The sequence below is a fragment of the Ursus maritimus genome, unplaced genomic scaffold, assembly GCF_017311325.1.
Source record: "Ursus maritimus isolate PB19 unplaced genomic scaffold, ASM1731132v1 scaffold_20, whole genome shotgun sequence".
Classification (NCBI taxonomy): domain Eukaryota; kingdom Metazoa; phylum Chordata; class Mammalia; order Carnivora; family Ursidae; genus Ursus; species Ursus maritimus.
The window spans coordinates 21,005,425-21,026,048 of NW_024424453.1; the positions used below are offsets into that span (position 1 = coordinate 21,005,425).

General features: G+C 35.9%; 1 protein-coding gene across 5 annotated transcripts in view; it reads left to right on the plus strand.

Moving 5' to 3' along the window:
* Positions 1-20,624, plus strand: part of XRN1 (5'-3' exoribonuclease 1) — a 107,131-nt gene that overhangs the window by 38,865 nt on the left and 47,642 nt on the right. For all 5 annotated transcript variants that reach the window (XM_008707732.2, XM_008707741.2, XM_040636715.1 and 2 more), the window contains 4 exons: positions 2,291-2,394; positions 4,545-4,676; positions 16,489-16,651; positions 18,899-19,012. In XM_008707732.2, coding sequence (XP_008705954.2) covers positions 2,291-2,394; positions 4,545-4,676; positions 16,489-16,651; positions 18,899-19,012 — 513 coding nt within the window. The remainder of the gene's footprint in view (positions 1-2,290; positions 2,395-4,544; positions 4,677-16,488; positions 16,652-18,898; positions 19,013-20,624) is intronic.

Below are 20,624 nucleotides of genomic sequence, written 5' to 3' on the forward strand. Positions count from 1 at the left end.
TGTCTAGGTAGAGGGCAAGTAGAGGTAGCAGGGATTGGGCCCTTGGGTAGGAAGATTATCATTGAAAAGAAGTCTAGAAACATAACTGTAGGTAGAGGAGAGACAGTTTAACAAGCTAAATCCATACAAAAGGAGAGAGGTAGAGCTAATGGAGAAAGGAGGTCTTAAAAACACTAGAGGTAGGGGTTGTTAATGATAACAAGACCCCATGTGAGGTATTAAGGGATCTCATTTTAGGCTTAATCTGAGGATTAATTTGAGAAATGACAACTTTTCCTTCAAAAACTAAAGGGAAGAGTGAGTGGGAGAATGAAAGAAGAAAGATGTATAGAAGGGAAAAGGATAATTATGGGATCCTAGTTCTAATGTTGAAACTTGTTTTATTTATCAGAATAGTCATTCTTTTGTTTTATATGTTCACATTAAGAAATGTCTAAATATAATTAAAAGTTACTGCAAAAAGTCTAAAAACAGTCATCTGTAATTGTTAAAGAAATATTTGCTAATAATGATTAAGCATAATAAACAGAAAAGAATTGAATGAAAATTTGTATTTAAATTTCAGTTGCTACCACAAAGTTGTTGTTGTTTAACCAATAATAATAGTGTTTCCTTTTAACTAGAATTTTTACCTAAGATATTATTTCATACAGAATATTTATACAGCATTTTATAGTTTATAAAAGCTTCTGTGTATATTATTTTACCACCAAATAAACATTGTGAGGTAGATGTTATTTCTTATTCTCATATAAGAAAACTGTGCCTCAGTGGGGTTTAAATGATTTGCCTTCAGTTCTATAGCTGGAAAGACATAGAAACCAAATTTGGACCCATGATTCCTAACTAAAGTCTAGGGTTCTTATTTCATTATATCAACTGCAAACTGAAATGAAGTCAGATTTCTTAGATTCTGTTATCTGATTAGGTGATGTGAAACAATGATGAATAATAGCCCTTTTCTAGACATTTCTGCTATTGTCAACTTTCTCAGTATCCATGAGAAAAATAATCATGAGAATAATAGGGTCATAGAATTTTACAACTGGGTAGAATTTTGTAAAGCATCTACTCCAACTCATTAATTTTACAAATTAAGAAACTTAAATGGAGTTAGCAGCAGAGCTAAGAACCTAAGTTTCTTTCTAAACATTATTTCTAGTAATGTTGGCTATTATTATGGACAGTAATACATTACAGGTCAGTGCTCTTCAGCTTAATTCCACTGAAACCTATTTTCTCACCAAGTAATTTCATTCAGGATTAAAGTCAGTGGACCACCCTTTACTAATAAGTGTCATTGCTGTTGAGAAGGTGAGAAGGAGGGGGCGCCTGGGTAGCGCAGTCGTTGGGCGTCTGCCTTCGGTTCAGGGCGTGATCCTGGCGTTGCGGGATCGAGTCCCACATCGGGCTCCTCGGCTGGGAGCCTGCTTCTTCCTCTCCCACTCCCCCTGCTTGTGTTCCCTCTCTCGCTGGCTGTCTCTCTGTCACATAAATAAATAAAATCTTTAAAAAAAAAAAAAAAAGAAGGTGAGAAGGAGGCAAGCTTCCTGGTGTCATAATGTTTATACTGCAGAATAGTACTTTAAGTTGGTCATAGTGCCTATCTAATAAGAAGTGGTTGTCAGGGGGAAGGTAAACTTGGTCAACTTTAACACATTCATACTAAAATAAAGAGCTAAAGAAAGGCAGATGGGTAAAAACAACTGAAAGATATTTTTTAAAATAAAGGAAAGGAAAAAAAAATAAAACTCTAAACAGAAATCCTGGGACACATACTAGGAAGAAAGAGTAGTTAGCCACTAAGGTACAACTTAAAGAAGACAAATTAAGAAAACTAACTGAGGGGCGCCTGGGTGGCACAGCGGTTAAGCGTCTGCCTTCGGCTCAGGGCGTGATCCTGGCGTTATGGGATCGAGCCCCACATCAGGCTCCTCCGCTATGAGCCTGCTTCTTCCTCTCCCACTCCACCTGCTTGTGTTCCCTCTCTCGCTGGCTGTCTCTATCTCTGTCATATAAATAAATAAAGTCTTTAAAAAAAAAAAAACTAACTGAATTCAAGTGGGTGGGATAATTGGAGAGTCAAGTTGAGAAGAGTAGAAACTGTAGGGAAAAAATGGCTTGAGTGAGCAAATGGTATCTTATATCTGTTTTAATTATTAAGGTGAGGCTTTTATTGATTTTAAAGACCTTTATAAACACAAGCCAGCTTTTAATTATTTAATTTTGCCTTTGTAAACTTTTTTCTTGGACCTGAAACATGAGTGAACTTTTCTGCTTTTTCTTTAAGAGTGTAGAAAATATAGCTTCATCAGTGCTTGGAAAGTCTGTCTTTGTTAATTGGCCTCATCTTGAAGAAGCTAGAGTTGTTGGTATATCAGATGGAGAAACTAAGTAAGTAAGATTTGATATATATTTTTTAAATTTATATTTGTTTTGCTTACTTGATGGCTTTTAATAATACTTTTTAAAACTGATATAATTACTGTAAAAATATACACTCGATAGTGAAAATGAAAGTCTTCTAATCACATCACTCGATGTTCAACCATAGTACATTGCTGAGATATTTTAGATGCATTTATCTTTTCCTTTTTGCTTTATTTTCCTTTTAATAACGTGAAAGTTCTATATCCTAATTTTTTGCTAGCAGTTATTATTATTAGCAAATATATTTCTCTTTCTGACAAGAATGAATAGCATATATAACCTGACCTTTACCATGCCTCTCCCAGGTTTCATTTAAATAATATATATCAATTTTTTAAAATACATAGCTTCTAGTTAAGAAATAATTTCTTATTTTATTCAAGTTCATGATCATTTTGTCAGTGATTATTCAATTTATTCTTTATCATCTTTTATGTTTATTTCATGTAAATTTAGTCTGATTGTTGTTATTTCGTGTTTTTCATGTGTCTAGAACCTTTAAAAGTAATTTTTTTCAGAGAAAATGTTGCATTGTCTGAGCCATTACATATCCAAAAGATCGTTTTTGTTTTCCTCACCTGTAGGTTTAGAATTTTAAAGGCCCGCTCGTTTTTCCTTATTAGTTCTCTGCAAGCATACTTCACTTGTGTTCTGTCATATAATTTTGTTGAAGAGAGATCAGTGCCGTTATGAATTTTTTTCTTCTGTGGTTATCTGCTTTTCTTGAGGAGTCAGGAAATCTTGAGGATTCTTTTCTTTTTTAACCATCAGAATTCAGTTCCCCTCCCATTTTAATGAAGTCCAGTTTATCAGTTTTTTCTTTTACAGATCATGCTTTTTGTATAAGAAGTCTGCTTAACCCTAGGTCCCGTAGCTTTTCTCCTATACTTTCTTCAAAAAGTCTTATAATTTTACCTCATCCTTTTACAGTTAAATTCATGATCCATTGTGAATTAATTTTTGTATTAGGTATGATGTCAGGTCAAGGTTCATATATTTGCCTATGAATGAATATTCAGTTGGTCCAGCACCCATTTGTTGAAAAGGCTCTCCTTCCTCCATTAGGTTGCCTTTATACATTTGTCAAAAATCAGTTGAGCATATTTGTGTGGGTCTATTTCTGAGTTTCCCATTTTGTTTCATTTATCTGTATGTCTGTTTTTATGCCAGTACCACACTGTCTTGTTACTGTAGCTATGTATAAGTCTCAATCTTAGGTACAAATCTAACAAATTACATATAGGATCTGTATGCTGAAAAAAGCAAAACACTGAGGAAAGAAATCAAAAATTGAAATAAATGGTGAGGTAAATGAAGGTCCATTTGGATCAAAAAACTCAACATAGTAAAAATACCAGATCTCCCCAAATTAATTTATAGGTTTAAAGCAACTTCTATCAGAATCTCTCCCAGATTTTTATAGATGCAGAACAGTGTTTTCTAAAATTTATATGGAAAGGCAAAGAACAAAAATAACTAAAACAATTTTGGAAAATAAAAATAAGGCAGAAGGAATCACTCCATCTAAGTGTTGAAATTATTTGGGGGCAACTTTAAATGATACCATGTTTTAAATTTTGGCTTCCCCAGCTAGGATCTAAAATTCAATTGATTTCTGTATGTTGATTTTATATCCTGGGACCTGGCTAACTAAGCTTACTTCCCTGCCTCTTTTCTTGAAGAGTCCAAGCCAGTTATTTTGTAGAATTCTGGATTTACCTGGTTGTTTCCTCTTAGTGTCATTTAACTTGGTCCTCCATCTCATGTATTCCCTGTCAACTGGAATTTAGGTCTTGTGGCTTGATCAGAATCAGGTTAAACTTTTTAGCAAAAATACTTCATTGAATTTGAGAATAATATTTTAATTCTTTAAACATTTATATTTTATTATGTATTTAGTTTTTTTAAGAGAAAATAAAATTTTTATATTTGATTGAAAAATTTTACAAGTCCTTGTTCTAAAATTTATATTACAGTTAAAAAAAAGTATGCCTGGAGTTTTGCTGTTATACCATGTAGAGACCTTTTCATTTTGAAGACTTAAGCTGCTAGAACACTATATTAAACCATAAATTTGAGGGTAATGTAATTTTTATTTTATTTTAATTTTTAAGATTTTATTTGGAAGAACCTCCAGGAACACAGAAGCTTTATTTGGGAAGAACTGCCCCACCATCTAAAGTGGTCCATCTTGGAGACAAAGAACAATCTAACTGGACAAAAGAAGTACAAGGAATTTCAGAATAGTGAGTGTCATAAAATGTATTTAATGTCATAGAACTAGAATGCGATCTAATGTACCTGTTCCCTAACTTATTTCCTGCTTAACATAGTAATCTGAATACTGACTACATCTTCATTTTATGTTCTACAGAAAACAATGAGTTCTAGTTTAAAATAATACCTGGTTAGCAGCAGTTATAGCCTTACCCAGTTTGTCACTAAAATACTTCATGATGTACAAAAAAAGAAAAGATAGAATCACATAAGACTAGGAGTAACAGTTAATAATAGTTAGTAGGTTGCCATTGAATTTCTTGGCCTCATGTAAGTAATAGGAAGGAAAATTTTCCTTTGCTCCTCACTCTCACTCCCTGCTCACTCTCCTACCCTCCCTACACCTAAGTCCCTTGTAGCCCTGAATTCAGAAATGGAAGGTCTGTACCAGCCAAATAACTAAGAAGCTGGCCCTCCTCCATGATCCCACCATGACTTCTCTTTCTTCATCCAAATACTAGAATTCTCTAAACCAAAACAGAATAATAGATGCTGGCAATGGCACATGGAATGGTGTTATAAATGTATATCCATCACCCTTCCTGTTAAAACTATAATAACATCCATTGGTAATTGGGGAATTTAAGGAGATGCCTCTTATACAATTTTGGAGCTAACACCAGGCTATAATATCCTTATTCAAAGATGAGTGAACAGGGAAAATGTAAAAAGACCATAAAAACCATCCAGCATGGGGTGCCTGGGTGGTGCAGTCAGTTAAACATCCAGCTCTTGATTTTGGCTCAGGTCGTGATCTCAGGGTTGTGAGATCGAGCCCACATCCGGCCCTGCGCTCAGCATGGAGTCTGCTTGAGATTCTCTCTTTCCCTCTTCTTCTGCCCCTCCCCCTGCTCTCATGTGCGCACATTCTTTCTCTCTCTTTCTCTCAAATAAATAAATCTTAAAAAAAAAAAAAAAATCCAGCATAAAACAAGGAGATGAACATATCTCTTGGGAGGTAGAACTATTTTTGCCTTCTGACAGTATAAATTAGATACCCCTGTCATAGTTCATACTATACTGAATTTTATTTTATAGTTCATAAATAAAAATCACAATAATAAATTTATTTGTGTGATTACTTTAATGACCATTTCCTTAGATAGTATGCTCCATAAGGGTAGGGAACTCATCTATTTTTGTTATCACTCTGTTCTCATTCCTTGACTAATGCTAAAGCACTCAATAAATATATATTTGTTTGTTTAAATGAATAGAGATTGTTTTGTTCAACTCCTTTGATTGAAAAGAAACTCATTCAAAATACTATAAGAGTTGACATTTGTTCATGTGTTCAACAATTATTGGTACTTGCTAGGTTTAGTAGTTGGCAGTGTAGATACCATAATGAATAAAATCACACAGTCCCTACACCCATGAAACTTACAGCTGGTAGATGAGTAATGGGCATTAATGTCTTGTGAATTTTTTTTTTAAAGATTTATTTATTCGAGAGAGAGAGCTCATGCATGAGTGGGGAAAGGGGCAGAGGGATAGAATATCCAAGCAAACTCCTGCTGAGCATGGAGCCCAATCTCAGGAGCCATGAGATCAGGACCTGAGCCGAATCCAAGAGTCAGAAACTTAACTGAGCTGCCCAGGTGCCCCATCTTGTGTGAATCTTTGATCAAACTGTAATTATGATAATTGCTTTGAAGGAGTAGTGCTCTGAGACTATATAGTAGAGTAGTTTGACTTAGCTGAGGAGGCATTTGCCTTAGAGAAAACTTAGTAGAGGAAAGTGTTGATTAAACTGGTATCTGAATGTGGGGCAGGAGTTAGGCAAAGAGTGAAAAGGGAGCATGTTTCAGGATGAGGAAAAGATATACAAAGTTCCTGTGGCAAGTGGAAAAGCAGCATGTATAACATTAATGATAATGGTCAATGTGGCTGGAGTGTTGGAACCAAAAAGGAACCCTAATGAGGAAGATGAGACAACAAAGGAAAAAGAATGAGGCAATCTGAAAGGTAGAGAACAGCCAGGAAAGTGTTATATCATGCAAATCAAAGAAAAAGAGTTTTGAAGAGTAAGGGAATAAGTCATGTCAAATGTTATGAAGAAGATTAAGCAAGAGCTATTTTGAATGAGCAATGGGGCTGCAAGCCAGACTAGTATGGGTGGAGGAATGATTGAGTGTAACAGAAATGGAGACATAATAGGGATAAACAACTTCAGAAATTTCAGTTGTGAAATAAACCAAAAGCTCTTGTTGTTCTACCTATTCTTTCCCATATGAATGGGCTTGATCTTCTATGATGGCCACAAAGAGCAGAGATAACAATCAAGGCAGCAGACTATTGAAGTTAATTGCAATGTATGCTGGTTCACACGAAAGAATGATTTTTAGTGCCTGCCAGTTCAGCATCTCTTGTTAACCAAGTAGGGTAGACAAGACTATGTGGATTCATAAGCATTTAGGTTTATTCATTCTGGTTACCGTTTTCTTAGACTGCTTTTTTTAACCACCATATTCCTCTCTCCTCTCACCTCACATTTTGTCCCTTCTCCCACTCCTCCCCACCTCTTCTATAATCTGTCTTCTAAGGTGAAATTCACAAGGCCTCTCGTACTCTGCCCCTGAGAGTTTACTTTACTTACTTGTGACTTTGCACATTATATCAGCATGAGGATCCCTTGGCTCTAATGATTGGGAGTAATGCTTGTATGGACCATCCTTAACTCTTAAGACTTCTACAGCAAGAATGTAGAACCTATTACTTATTTCACTTATCTCTCCATATGTCTTACTAACCAAGACATGTTCTCCTAAGTTCAGTACATCCTTTTTTGGTGAACATAACATGTGAAATATTTCCATGAGTACCAAAGTATGCAATTTTATTTTTAGAAACCCTCTAAGTACATATGACAATGTTGGTACCTTTTTGTATTCCTGTGTAACAGATTTCCTTTCTAATGAAAACTACCATTAAGACATAGCTGAAGAAGGATATAGAATTGAGTGGACTTGGTGTTTGGTTTATTCAGAGAGATAGGATCATGTATAAAAACAAATGAGAAGAGAGGTGCAATATTTAAAGGAAAGAAAATATATTTGAAGATGGAACAAGATAGATTCTTAAAGAGGATATCTCCTCTAGTTTAACACGATGGTATACAACTATAGGTTGGTGTGTGTGTTTGGCATGGGGCAGATGAGACACTCTCATTGGATGCCTTTTGTTTTCTTTGTCAAGTGAATGTTGCATTTAGCTATTGAGAATGGAGGCAGGGAAAGCGGGCTGGTCTTAAATTTGAGTAAAGTAGAGGAGGTTACATCAAAAACTTGGGATGTACTGTATGGTGACTAACATAACATAATAAAAAATAATTATAAAAAAAGAAAAAATAGTACTTGGGGTAGCAGAGCACCTGGCTGGTTCATTCAGAAGAACGTGTGACTCTTGATCTTGGAGTCATGAGTTCAAGCCCCATATTGGATGTAGAGATTACTTACATAAATAAATTAACTTTAAAAAAAAAAAAAACAGCCCTTGGGGAAAATGGAAGAGTATCAGTTGATCAGAAAAACATGGTTGAATTATAGGCAATATTGAGGGCCCTTTTTGAAGTTGAATGTCATTAATTTATAATGAAACAATCTGCCCTATCTTTTGGTGGTAGAACTCAGTTGATCAGTTACAGGCCTAGAAAAAGCAGAGAGAGTTAACCAGAACTGAATTTTTCTAGATGGTTATAATGAAAAGACAAAGAGGCAAGGAAGTTTACTATTTTGGCAGGAATGTTATTGAAATAGTGGACAATGGAATCTAAGTGGGATAGTAAGAGAAGTAAAGAAAGTAGAAGGTTAATAGTTTCAGAGACAGTAGAAGAATCAGTGGATTGGAGATCCCAAATTAAATTAAACATAAAGTGGTTGAACAAGCAAGTTGGATGGAGAAGTTTTTAGATAATAAGATGTTGGGATTAATGATTTTGGAGGTGAAACCATTATGTTTGAGTAATGATCCAAGTCATAGCCATAGGACTAGATGGCTGAAGTGTAATGGAAGAGAAGATTATTGGCGATAAGGAGATTGTGAAATTAAATACCTGGGGTCTTAGGTAGGTTATATATGTAAACATTGAAGACACTCTGAATGATGGTGGGCATAAGGGGTAGAATTGAAAAGAGTAGAGTGGTTTACTATGAGGGATTTGAATGTCACAGTGGATTGTAAGGAGAATACCAACACCCGTTCCTAGCCCATATAAGTATGAAAACAAACAGCTACTCCTTGAGAGGGCTACACAGAGAACTGATGATACTTTCAGTTGAAGATGTTGCTATTGAGGATATAATGGAGTGAAAAGGATTAGGAATTGGAGAAAGAAGACTGGAAGAAAGGTACAAGAAAGTACTTTATGGGATGCTATGGAGAAGATGATGCACTTGGAAGATAATTTGGGGAAGAGTTCCAAAACGTTGTACCTCAAACAAGCAAGAGATGAATCAACCAAAAATATGTGGTTACCAAAGGATTGGTAATAAACACCAATTATTAATAAATTATTAAAATACAGAATTATTTTTTAAGTACTAACTCTCATTTACATAAAAGAAAGGTAAAAGGTAGTTTTGTTTATAATTTAGAAGAGAAGATAAGTATTTTTAAAAATGAAATGCCCCACGTTAGTTACCTTAACCCTTGGAACCTGGACTAGAGAGATGAGCCCAAAACATCTGGCTTTGAAAACCAATGTGGCTTGTGTCCAGGAGAAACATAGAGCTATAGGAAATGAAGATTCTGCTCTTAAAAGAGCTCCCATGTGGACTCAGTTATCCCAGGACCCAGGTAGGGTAAAAGCTGAAGTTTGTGAAGTGCCTAGACCATGTGGGAAGGACATTGATTTGCTAACCTTAAGGTAATTACTGGAGGGACAGGGGCTGTTGGAATTCTTCCCAGGGACTGAGGCATTGACAGGTGCCATATTCACATTCTTCCTCTACCTGGCTAGAGCCAAAGTTAGCAGATGCCATTTTTGTAGTCTCCCTGTATAGTAAAATAACACTAATGTATGTCCAATTATACATCAATTTAAAAAAAAAGAATATAGACTAGGGGCACCTGGCTAGTCAGTAGAAGCACGCAACTCTAATCTCAAGGTCGTGAGTTCCAGCCCCACATTGAGGGTAGAGGTTACTTAAAAATAAATAAATAAATAAACAAACAAACAAACAAACACACACAGGTGTTTAAAAAAAAAAAAAAAAAGAATACTGACTACAACATTGACCCCAAAGCAATAAAAGTGTAAAGTAAAAGCAAAAGTAAATAGAAAGGAGTGCCTGGGTGGCTCAGTCGGTTTAAGCCTCCGACTCTTGGTTTTGGCTCAGGTCATGATCTCATGGTCCTGGGATCTAGCCCCAGGTCAGGTTCTATGCTCAGCTGGGAGGCTGCTTGAGGGTTTCTCTCCCATCTCCCTCTTCCGCACCCCCCATACATGCACACACTCGCACATACTCTCTCTCTCAAATGAATAAATAAATCTTTTTTTAAAAAGTAAATAGAGAAAAATCTTCCTACCACTTGAAAATTTAAAGGTATTGTTCTAAATTACTATTTTGTTTTTTTTTACTAATAGAAAGTTTTTATTGAAGTATATATACAGAGAAAAGAATATATACAAGTCATAAATATTTTACTTGATAAATTTTCACATGCATAACTAGAATACAAGTCAAGAAATAGAACCAATAGAAAAGTTGTTTTAATCCCACAAAGCCCCTTATGCCCTCTTCCAGCCATTACCATCCATTTCTCCTGTCCTCCAAATGTAACTATTTTGATTATAACTCTAGAGATTAGTTTTTCCTATTTTGAACTTTGTATAAATGGATTCATACAGAATGTATTCTTTTTGAACCTGACCTCTTTTGCTTAGTCCTGTGATACTAACATTCATCTGTGTTGTTACATAGAATTTAGTTTGTTCATTTTCACTAATGATTACATTGCATTGTATGAATATAGCACAATTTATCCATACTTTTGTGGATAGACAGTTGAGTTGTTTCTTGTTTGGAGCTTTTAGTAAATACATATGTGTGTATTACTGTTAGGCACATAATTAAGAGTGGAATTACTGCTTCATAGGATAATGCTTAAGCTCAGCTTTAGTAGATACCACCAAAAAGATTTTACAGAGTGATTGTATCAATTTACATTCTTCCAGCAATTTATAAGAATTTCTTTTATCTCTACCCTCATCAGTACTTATTATTTATTGTCGCTTCCATTTTAGCCATTGTAATATAGTGATATTTCATTTGGTTTAATTTGCATTTCCCTGATGACTATAGAAGTTGAGCATCCTTTCATATTTCACATTTGAATATGTTCGATTTTTTTATTTATTCATTTGAGAGAGAGAGTGCAAGGGAGCACAAGAGCAAGAGCATGAGCACAAGCACAAGCACAAGCAGAGGGGAGCGTCAGAGGGAGAGGCAGATGCCGCAGGGAGCTGACTCAGGGCTCAATCCCAGGACCCAGGGATCATGACCCGAGCTGAAGGCAGGTCACCGAGCCACTAGGTGCCCCACTGTCTCTTTTTTTTTTAAAAGATTTTATTTATTAATTTGACAGAGATAGAGACAGCCAGTGAGAGAGGGAACACAAGCAGGGGGAGTGGGAGAGGAAGAAGCAGGCTCCCAATGGAGGAGCCTGATGTGGGGCTCCATCCCAGAACGCCAGGATCACGCCCCGAGCCAAAGGCAGACGCTTAACGACTGCACCACCCAGTTGCCCCTGCCCCACTGTCTGTTATTCTAATTTTCGTTATTGATTTGTGGTGTTATTCTCAATTTCAGAGAAAAGCCTTAAATGACTATTAAATATGACGCTTGCTATAGAGGGTTTTTTTAATCAATATGCTTTATCAGATAAAGGAAATTTCCTTCTATTCCTCGTTGGTTGAGAGTTTTTATCATTAATTAGTACTGATTTCATCAATTTTTTTCCTGCATCTGTCAAAATGATCATATGATTTTTCTTTTTTTCTTTTAATCTGGTGAATTACGTTGTTGAATTTCAAATATGAATCTGTCCCTGAATTCCTGGAGTAAATCCTATTAGACTATGATGTATTATCCTTTTTACATGTAATTGGATTCAATTTGTTACATTTTGTTTAGGATTTTTGCTTTTATTTTCATGAGAAAGATTAGCAGATAATTTTACTTTCTTGGGATAACCTTGTCATACTGGTAGCAAAATTACTGGCTAAATAACTTTTGAGTGAAAGTAGTAGGTTTTCCCATTGAATTTTTAGAAAATAGTAGCAGAGGGCTCCTGGGTGGCTCAGTCAGTTAAGCATCTGCCTTCGGCTTAGGTCATGATCCCAGGGTCCTGGAATCGAGTCCCACATCAGGCTCCATGCTCAGCGAGGAGCTTCTACTTCTGCCTGCCACTCCCCCTACTTGTACAGTCTCTCTCTCTCCCTGACAAAAAAATAAATCTTAAAAAAAAAAAGGAAGAAAATGGTCGCAAAATCCTACATTTCAAAAATTTGTTGGAAAACCTCTGTTTCTTTTTTAAGATGGTGTGTCTTATTTCAGACCAAGGCTACCATTGAGAACAACAATAAAAAAGTATCAGCTGCTATGAAAAAAACATATATATATATATAAATTAAATAATGTCATTCATCTATATACTATATATATCTATAGTATATGTTATATAATACATATATTTATATAAAACCACAAATACAAAAATTTAAATTATGATATAATGAGCTCCGTAGATGGTCTGAACAGTAATATAGGCATGCTGAAAATTCAGTCAGTGAGCTAAAAGTTAAAGCTGAGGGATTTCTTCAGCACATAGTACAAAAGCACAAAGAGATGAAAAGAGTATAGTCAGAATTTCTAATATTTCTCTAATAGGAGTTCTAGAAAGAGAAAATGGAAAGGAGATAGGAAAATATCCCTTGGATGAAGAATGATTTTATCTTTAGATCAGAAGTCAGCAGTTATTGCTGTTCAAAAAATAGAAACAGAAGGAAAACTTCCAAACTCATTCTATGAGGCCAGCATTACCTTGATCCCCAAACTGGGCAAAGACCCTGTCAAAAAGGAGAATTACAGACCAATATCTCTGATGAATACGGACGCCAAAATTCTTAACAAGGGGGCGCCTGGGTGGCACAGTGGTTAAGCGTCTGCCTTCAGCTCAGGGCGTGATCCCGGCGTTCTGGGATCGAGCCCCACATCAGGCTCCTCCGCTATGAGCCTGCTTCTTCCTCTCCCACTCCCCCTGCTTGTGTTCCCTCTCGCTGGCTGTCTCTATCTCTGTCAAATAAGTAAATAAAATCTTTAAAAAAAAAAAAAATTCTTAACAAGATCCTAGCCAATAGGATCCAACAGTACATTAAAAGGATTATCCATCACAACCAGGTGGGATTTATTCCTGGGATGCAAGGATGGTTCAACATTCACAAATCAATCAATGTGATAGAGCACATTTTAATAAAAGACAAGACAAGAACCGTACGATCCTCTCAATTGATGCAAAAAAAGCATTTGACAAAATACAGCATCCTTTCCTGATTAAAACTCTTTAGAGTGTAGGAATAGAGGGAACATTCCTCGATTTCATAAAAATCACCTATGAAAAGCCCACAGCGAATATCATTCTCAATGGGGAATGGAACAACAGATGTTGACAGATCAGGAACACAACAAGAATGCCCACTCTCGCCACCGTTGTTCAGCATAGTCCTAGCATCAGTAGTCAGACAACAAAAAGAAATAAAAGGTATTCAAATTGGCAAAGAAGTTAAACTGTCTCTCTTCGCAGATGACTTGATACTTTATGTGGAAAACCCAAAAGTCTCCGCCCCCAAATTACTAGAATTCATACAGCAATTCAGTAATGTGGCAGGATATAAAATCAGTGCACAGAAATCCGTTGTTTTTCTATACACTAACAGTGTAACTGTAGAAGAAGAAATTAGGGAATCAGTTCCATTTACAATAGCACCAAAAACCATAAGATTTCTAGGAGTAAACCTAACCAAAGAAATAAAGGATCTATACTCTGGAAACTACAGAACACTTATGAAAGAAATTGAAGAAGACACAAAAAGATGGAAAAACATTCCATGCTCATATTGGAAGAATAAACATTGTTAAAATGTCTCTGCTGCCCAGAGCAATCTATACTTTCATTGCCATCCCAATCAAAATACCAATGGCATTTTTTAAAAAGCTGGAACAAACAATCCTAAAATTCATATGGAACCAGAAAATACCCCGAATTGCCAAGGAAATGTTGAAAAAGAAAAAGCTGGGGCATCACGTTGCCTGATTTCAAGCTATATTACAGAACTGTGATCACCAAGACAGCATAGTACTGGCACAAAAACAGACACATAGATCAATGGAACAGAATAGAGAGCCCAAATATGAACTCTCAACTCTATGGTCAACTAATCTTTGACAAATCAGGAAAAAATATCAATGGAAAAAAGACCGTCTCTTCAATAAAAGGTGCTGGGAAAATTGGACAGTTATATACAGAAGAATGAAAGTCGATCATTCTTACACTATACACAAAGATAAACTCTAAATGGATGAACCTCGGTGTGAAACAGGAATCCATCAAAATTATGGAGGAGAACATAGGCAGTAACCTCTTTGACATCGGCTACAGCAACTTCTTTCAAGACACATCTCCAAAGGCAAGGGAAACAAAAGCAAAAATGAACTTTTGGGACTTCATCAAGATGAAAAGCTTCTGCACAGCAAAAGGAACAGTCAAGAAAACTAAGAGGAAAGAGTCAACAAAACTCCCACAGAATGGGAGAAGATATTTGCAAATGACATTACAGATAAAGAGGTGGTATCCAAGATCTATAAAGAACTTCTCAAACTCAGCACCCAAAAAACAAATAAGTCAAAAAATGGGCAGAAAACGTGAACAGGCACTTCTCCAAAGAAGACATACAAATGGCTACCAGACACATGAAAAAATGTTCAACATCATTAGCCATCAGGGAAATTCAAATCAAAACCACACTGAGATACCACCTTACACCAGTTAGAATGGCAAAAATTAACAAGGCAGGAAACAACAAATGTTGGATAGGATGTGGAGGAGAATTCCTTACACTGTTGGTAGGAATGCAAGTTGTTACAGCCAGTTTGGAAAACAGTATAGAGGTTCCTCCAAAAGTTAAAAATAGAGCTACCCTATGACCCAGCAATTGCACTACTGGGTATTTACCCCAAAGATATAGATGGAATGAAAAGAAGGGGCATATGCACCCCAATGTTCATAGCAACATTGTCCACAATAACCAAACTGTGGAAGGAGCTGAGATGCCCTTCAACAGACGAATGGATAAAGAAGATGTGGTTCATATATACAATGGAATATTACTCAGCCATTAGAAAGGGTGAATACCCATCATTTGCATCGACATGGGTGGAACTGGAGGGGATTAGGCTAAGTGAAATAAGTCAAGCAAAGAAAGGTAATTATCATACAGTTTCATTCATATGTGGAACATAAGCAATATCATGGAGGACATTAGGAGGAGGAAGAGAAAACTGAAGGGGGGAGGAATCAGGGGGAGATGAACCATGAGAGACTATGGACTCTGGGAAACAAACTGAGGATTTCAGAGGGGAGGGGGTGGGGGGATGGGTTAGCCCGGTGATCGGTATTAAGGAGGGCGCGTATTGCAATGAGCACTGGGTGTTACACGCAAATGATGACTCATGGAACACTATATCAAAAACTAATGAAGTACTGTATGGTGACTAACACAACATAATAATAAATAAATAAAAAGATCAGAGATCAGCAAATTTTTTCTGTAAATGCCAGCTAGCAAATATCTTAGGCTTTGTAGACCTTACAGTGTTTGTCACAGCTACTCAACTATGCTGTTGTAACACAAAAGCCATCATAGACAGTAAATAAATTGATGACTATGTTTCAGTAAAATTTTATTTACAAGAACTGGAGTCAGTCTGGATTTGTCTCATGACCATATATGGTGACCCCTACTTGGGATTGAAAAGGCCCACTGAATGCCCCTGTTAACCTCATTCTGTCTTTCTAGATTCACCTATTCTGTATGTTTTGCAGAAATGGAATCCTATATAATATGTGGCCTTTTGTGTCTAATTTCTTACACTTAGCATATTTTTTTAGGTTCATACACATTGAACATGTATCAGTAGTTTTTTCTTTTTATGGCCAAGTATTTGTTGTATGGATATACCACCTTTTGTTTATCTGGTCGTCTCTTGGAGGACATTTGGTTCTTTCCACCTTTTTGCTATTGTGAGTAATGCTGCTGTGCACATTCATTTATAAATATTTGTTTGAGTACCTTTGCAGTTCTTTGTGTATATACCTAGAAGTAGAATTGCTAGACTTTTTGAAGAGCTACCAAACTGTTTTTTACAGTGAATGCACCATTTTGCATTCCCACCAGCAATGTACAAATGTTTCAGTTTCTCCACATCTTTTCCAGCACATGGTATTTTCACTTTTTTTTGTTATCCCCATCCTAGTGATTATGAAACACAGAATTTCTTATAGCTCTTAAATGAGTTCTCATTTAATCACACAGACATTAGGAGAGGTATCCATAGAGTAAAAACCTGATGCAAAAAAATCTTAAGTTAGGTACTCAGAACTGCTAGCATATTTATTTAAATTTTATTTAAACATTTGATTATGAGTTGGTAGTTTGATTATCACCCTAGAATATAAACGTGCTCATACATATGTACATTTCTTTTTTTTTCTTTCTTTTAGCTACCTGAGAAGAAAAGGAATAATAATAAATGAAACATCTGCGGTTGTATATGCTCAGTTACTCACAGGTCGTAAATATCAAATAAATCAAAACGGTGAAGTTCGTCTAGAGAAACAATGGTCAAAACAAGTTCTTCCTTTTGTTTATCAAACTATTGTAAAGGTAAGTCTCCATCAAATCTCAATTCTATCTTAATGTACACTACTTCCACTGAATAAAGAAAAGACTATATCATATTTAATATTTATAAAGAGAAGACTAATGCAGCAATGCATAATGGAGATTATGATTTAATATAATTTGAAAATTTTTTAATTTATGTATAATTGACATATAACATTATATTGGTTTCGAAGTGTACAAAATGATTCAGTATTTTTATACACTGCCAGATGATCACCAATATAAGTCTAGTTACCATCTGTAACCATACAAAGTTAAAATTTTTTCTTATGATAAGAACTTTTAAGATTCACTGTTTTACAACTCTCAAATATGCAATGCATTATTATTGACTAAGTCATCACACGCTGTACATTACATCCCTATGATTGATTTATTTTATAATAAGTTTGTACCCATTAAGCCCCTTCACCCATTTCATCCATCTCCCCAAACCCTTTCCTCTGCCAGCCACCAGTCTCTTCTCTGTATCTGTTAGTCGTGTTTTGTTTTATGTTTGTTTTGTTTTTTATTTTTTATTTTAATTTTTTTAAGATTATTTATTTATTTATTTATTTATTTAACAGAGATAGAGACAGCCAGTGAGAGAGGGAACACAAGCAGGGGGAGTGGGAGAGGAAGAAGCAGGCTCATAGCGGAGGAGCCTGATGTGGGGCTCGATCCCAAAACACCGGGATCATGCCCTGAGCTGAAGGCAGACGCTTAACAACTGCACCACCCAGGCGCCCCTGTTTTGTTTTTTAAATAATGTATTAACTGAAGTCATATATTTGTCTTTGTCTTATTTCACTTAGCATCATACCCTCATGTCCATCCATGTTGTTGCAAATGGCAAGATTTTGAGTATTTTTATGGCTGAGTAGTATCCCGGTGTGTGTTTGTGTGCGTGTGTGTGTGTAGAGGGATAGAGAGAGAGAGAGAGAGACACCACATATATACATGGGGGTGCCAGCTTTAGCAGGACACACATGCCAATGCTAGCAAAGTAAAGCAAGAACACAAAAAATGGCACCTGCCAGCACTTCTGTGCCTAGAGAAAGTCCCAACAGTCCCCTATCCCTCTGGCAGACACTTTAAGATTAGCAAATGAGCGTTTTCCCCATATGGCCTAGGTACTTTCAAGCTGCTGCTTTTACCCTGGATCTCAGGGCCAGTGAGTCTGCACACAAGCCCTTTAGGAGCAGAATCTCCATTCCCTACAGCCTTTTGGGTTTCCTGAACATAAGCCCCATTGGTTTTCAAAGCCAGATACTTAGGCAGCCTGTCTCTCCAGTGCAGTTTCCAAGGGTTGGAGTGCCTGATACGGATCACAAACCCCTTGGTCCTCAAGAAGAAAGAGATCTCTCCTGATTGTGGGTCTCCACGTCTGGGGTGGGGTTTTTGGCAAGAGTGTGTGTCTCTGCCTCTCCTACCCATATCTATATGTACCTTCTAATCTTTTGTTGTGGGGTTACTGTTCAACTAGTTTTCAGGTCTTTTTTTAAGAGGGCTAATTGTTCCATACGTAGCTGAAGATTTGGTGTGTCCATGGGTGGAGAGGAGTCCAGGATCTTCTGTGCTGCCATCTTGAACCACCACAAAAACTGTAATCTTGGAAAGGATTATTATATGTTCAGACACTCACTCTGTGTATGATTAGGAAACTTGTCTTTTTTATTTATTTATTTTTTAAACTTAATCTCTAATGAAAAAGCCCAGCAGTAGCTTAACAGCCTGCAGTTTTAATTTTTATTCTCCAAAAAATGTTTCCTTAAATAAATTAGTAAATAAATAAATAAAAGTATTTGCTTTTGTGTTTGTAATTTTCGGTGTGATAAGGAAACAAAATATTTTTAAAGCATGTATTGATCCTGTAATTTTGGGAAACAGTATAGTGTAGTGATTAAGAGTACAGACTGCCTGAGCTGACTTTTTAGCTGTATGACCTTGGGCGAGATTTCACCCCCTTTCCGTGCCTTAGTTTCCCCATGTGTAAAGTGGGGCTAATAATGATTTGTGCTGTAGAAGGTTGTCTTGAGGATGAAATGAACTAAGAAATGTATGAAGTACCTAGAAGAATGGCATATAAAGTCAATACATTTTAGCTACTAGTATTGTCATGTAGAAAACCTTTACATTTCACGTTTGCAGACAGCTTAGTAATTACCCCATAGGAAGAAAAACTTGATGTGCAATCCATAGAAATTTTGACTGTGATAATTTACTTTTATATTTCATTCTATATAGGACATCCGAGCTTTTGACTCCCGTTTCTCCAATATCAAAACATTGGATGACTTGTTTCCTCCTAGAAGTATGGTCTTTATGCTGGGAACCCCCTATTATGGCTGCACTGGAGAAGTTAGTTCCTGTTATTGTTACTAAATAAATTTCTTTCTAGTTTTAAGTTAATACGATTATTTAACTTCTCTTCATTTAGGTATAAAATAAAATGTAATACTAAAGGGGAAAAAATACATTTGTTTAACTTATGAACACAGTATTTGACTATATATCTCTCACAATATATAGTCTTGAAAAAGAATTCAAATCCTAATCTCTTATTTAGCAGGTTTATTCATTATGGTAGTATGGATGAAGCAATTATGAAATCATTTTAGTTGTATTATTGGGTTGATGAACTTACAAATGTGTTGATCTTTGAGGAACTCCAATTCTCACATGGAAAAAGACACATGTAAATATGAAATGGAAGAATGAAAGGAAGAATCTGTGGGGACAGATTAGAATTGAAGGTATTAATGTGAACTCATGATTCTTAAAATACATACATGTGTATACATATGTATATAGGCACATTATAAAGATATATATGTATATTTGTGTATGAATGCATATATGCCTGTACATGCACATATTTTCTAGCTCTATTTGCTCAAAAGGATAAGAAGCAAAGATACTCTGGTAGCAGTGAACACATATAATCTCCAGGTTTGACCTCTAATAACATACGCCAGTGAAAGCTTCTCAGAGACATGGCCCATTACAGGGCTGCACCAGGGTAGGTACAAGATAAGCCTGGAACCACTTGTTATCCCAGAAAGTAAGAAGTGCTCAAAAGAGTGATGGGACCATATCACATAAATACATTTAACCAGGTTAAAGGGGCTCCTACCAAACTGGCCAAATCTGAGACAGTTTGAGTACCAAAATAATAAAGTACAGTAATGGATTATAAACCATTGGTGGGGGATAGGAATTAATGATTCCACAGTGATAATAAATAATAGGGAACGGAAGGGCTCTTACTTATAATATCATGTCAAAGGTAAATGGAGAGAGTGCTAGAGCTGGAAAACCTTCATTTTATAAGTGTCACAATAAAGATTGAATCAAGCAACAATCATCATTGGAAACTAAATCTAGGGGGAATTTTTTTTTTTATCTGAGTAGGATATTTTCATGCCCTTAGAAAGTGTCTTCCCACAGACCGTTAATTACTGTAAGAGGAAAAAAAACGAATTGGACAGTGAAGAAATTGAGCAATATCATGTACCTCCATATGTGATGCCTTAGGGCACATCACCATGCACTGCTCTGGCTGAGAATATATGAGCTTAACTTAATCATAAGGAAGCATCAGACAAATCCAAAACGAGGAACTTTTGTTTTTAAAGGCAGGATGAAGAGGGAAGAATGACCTTATCCTTCAAAAATGTCAATATTATAAAAGACAAACACTTTGGATATAGTCTAGATTTAAGGAACTAGAGAGATATGACAACTAATTGCAATGTCTGATCCTAGCTTGGATTCTGTGTTGTAGGGAGAAAAGGGTTTTATTATAATATAGGAACAATTTTAGGTCAACTGTGACAAAATTGGAATATGAACAGTAGATTGAAGTATTTTATCAATGTAAATGAATGTACTTAGTAACTGTACTGTGGTTATATAATAAAATATCCTTCTTCTTAAGAAATATACACCAAAATATTAAAGGGTATTAAAG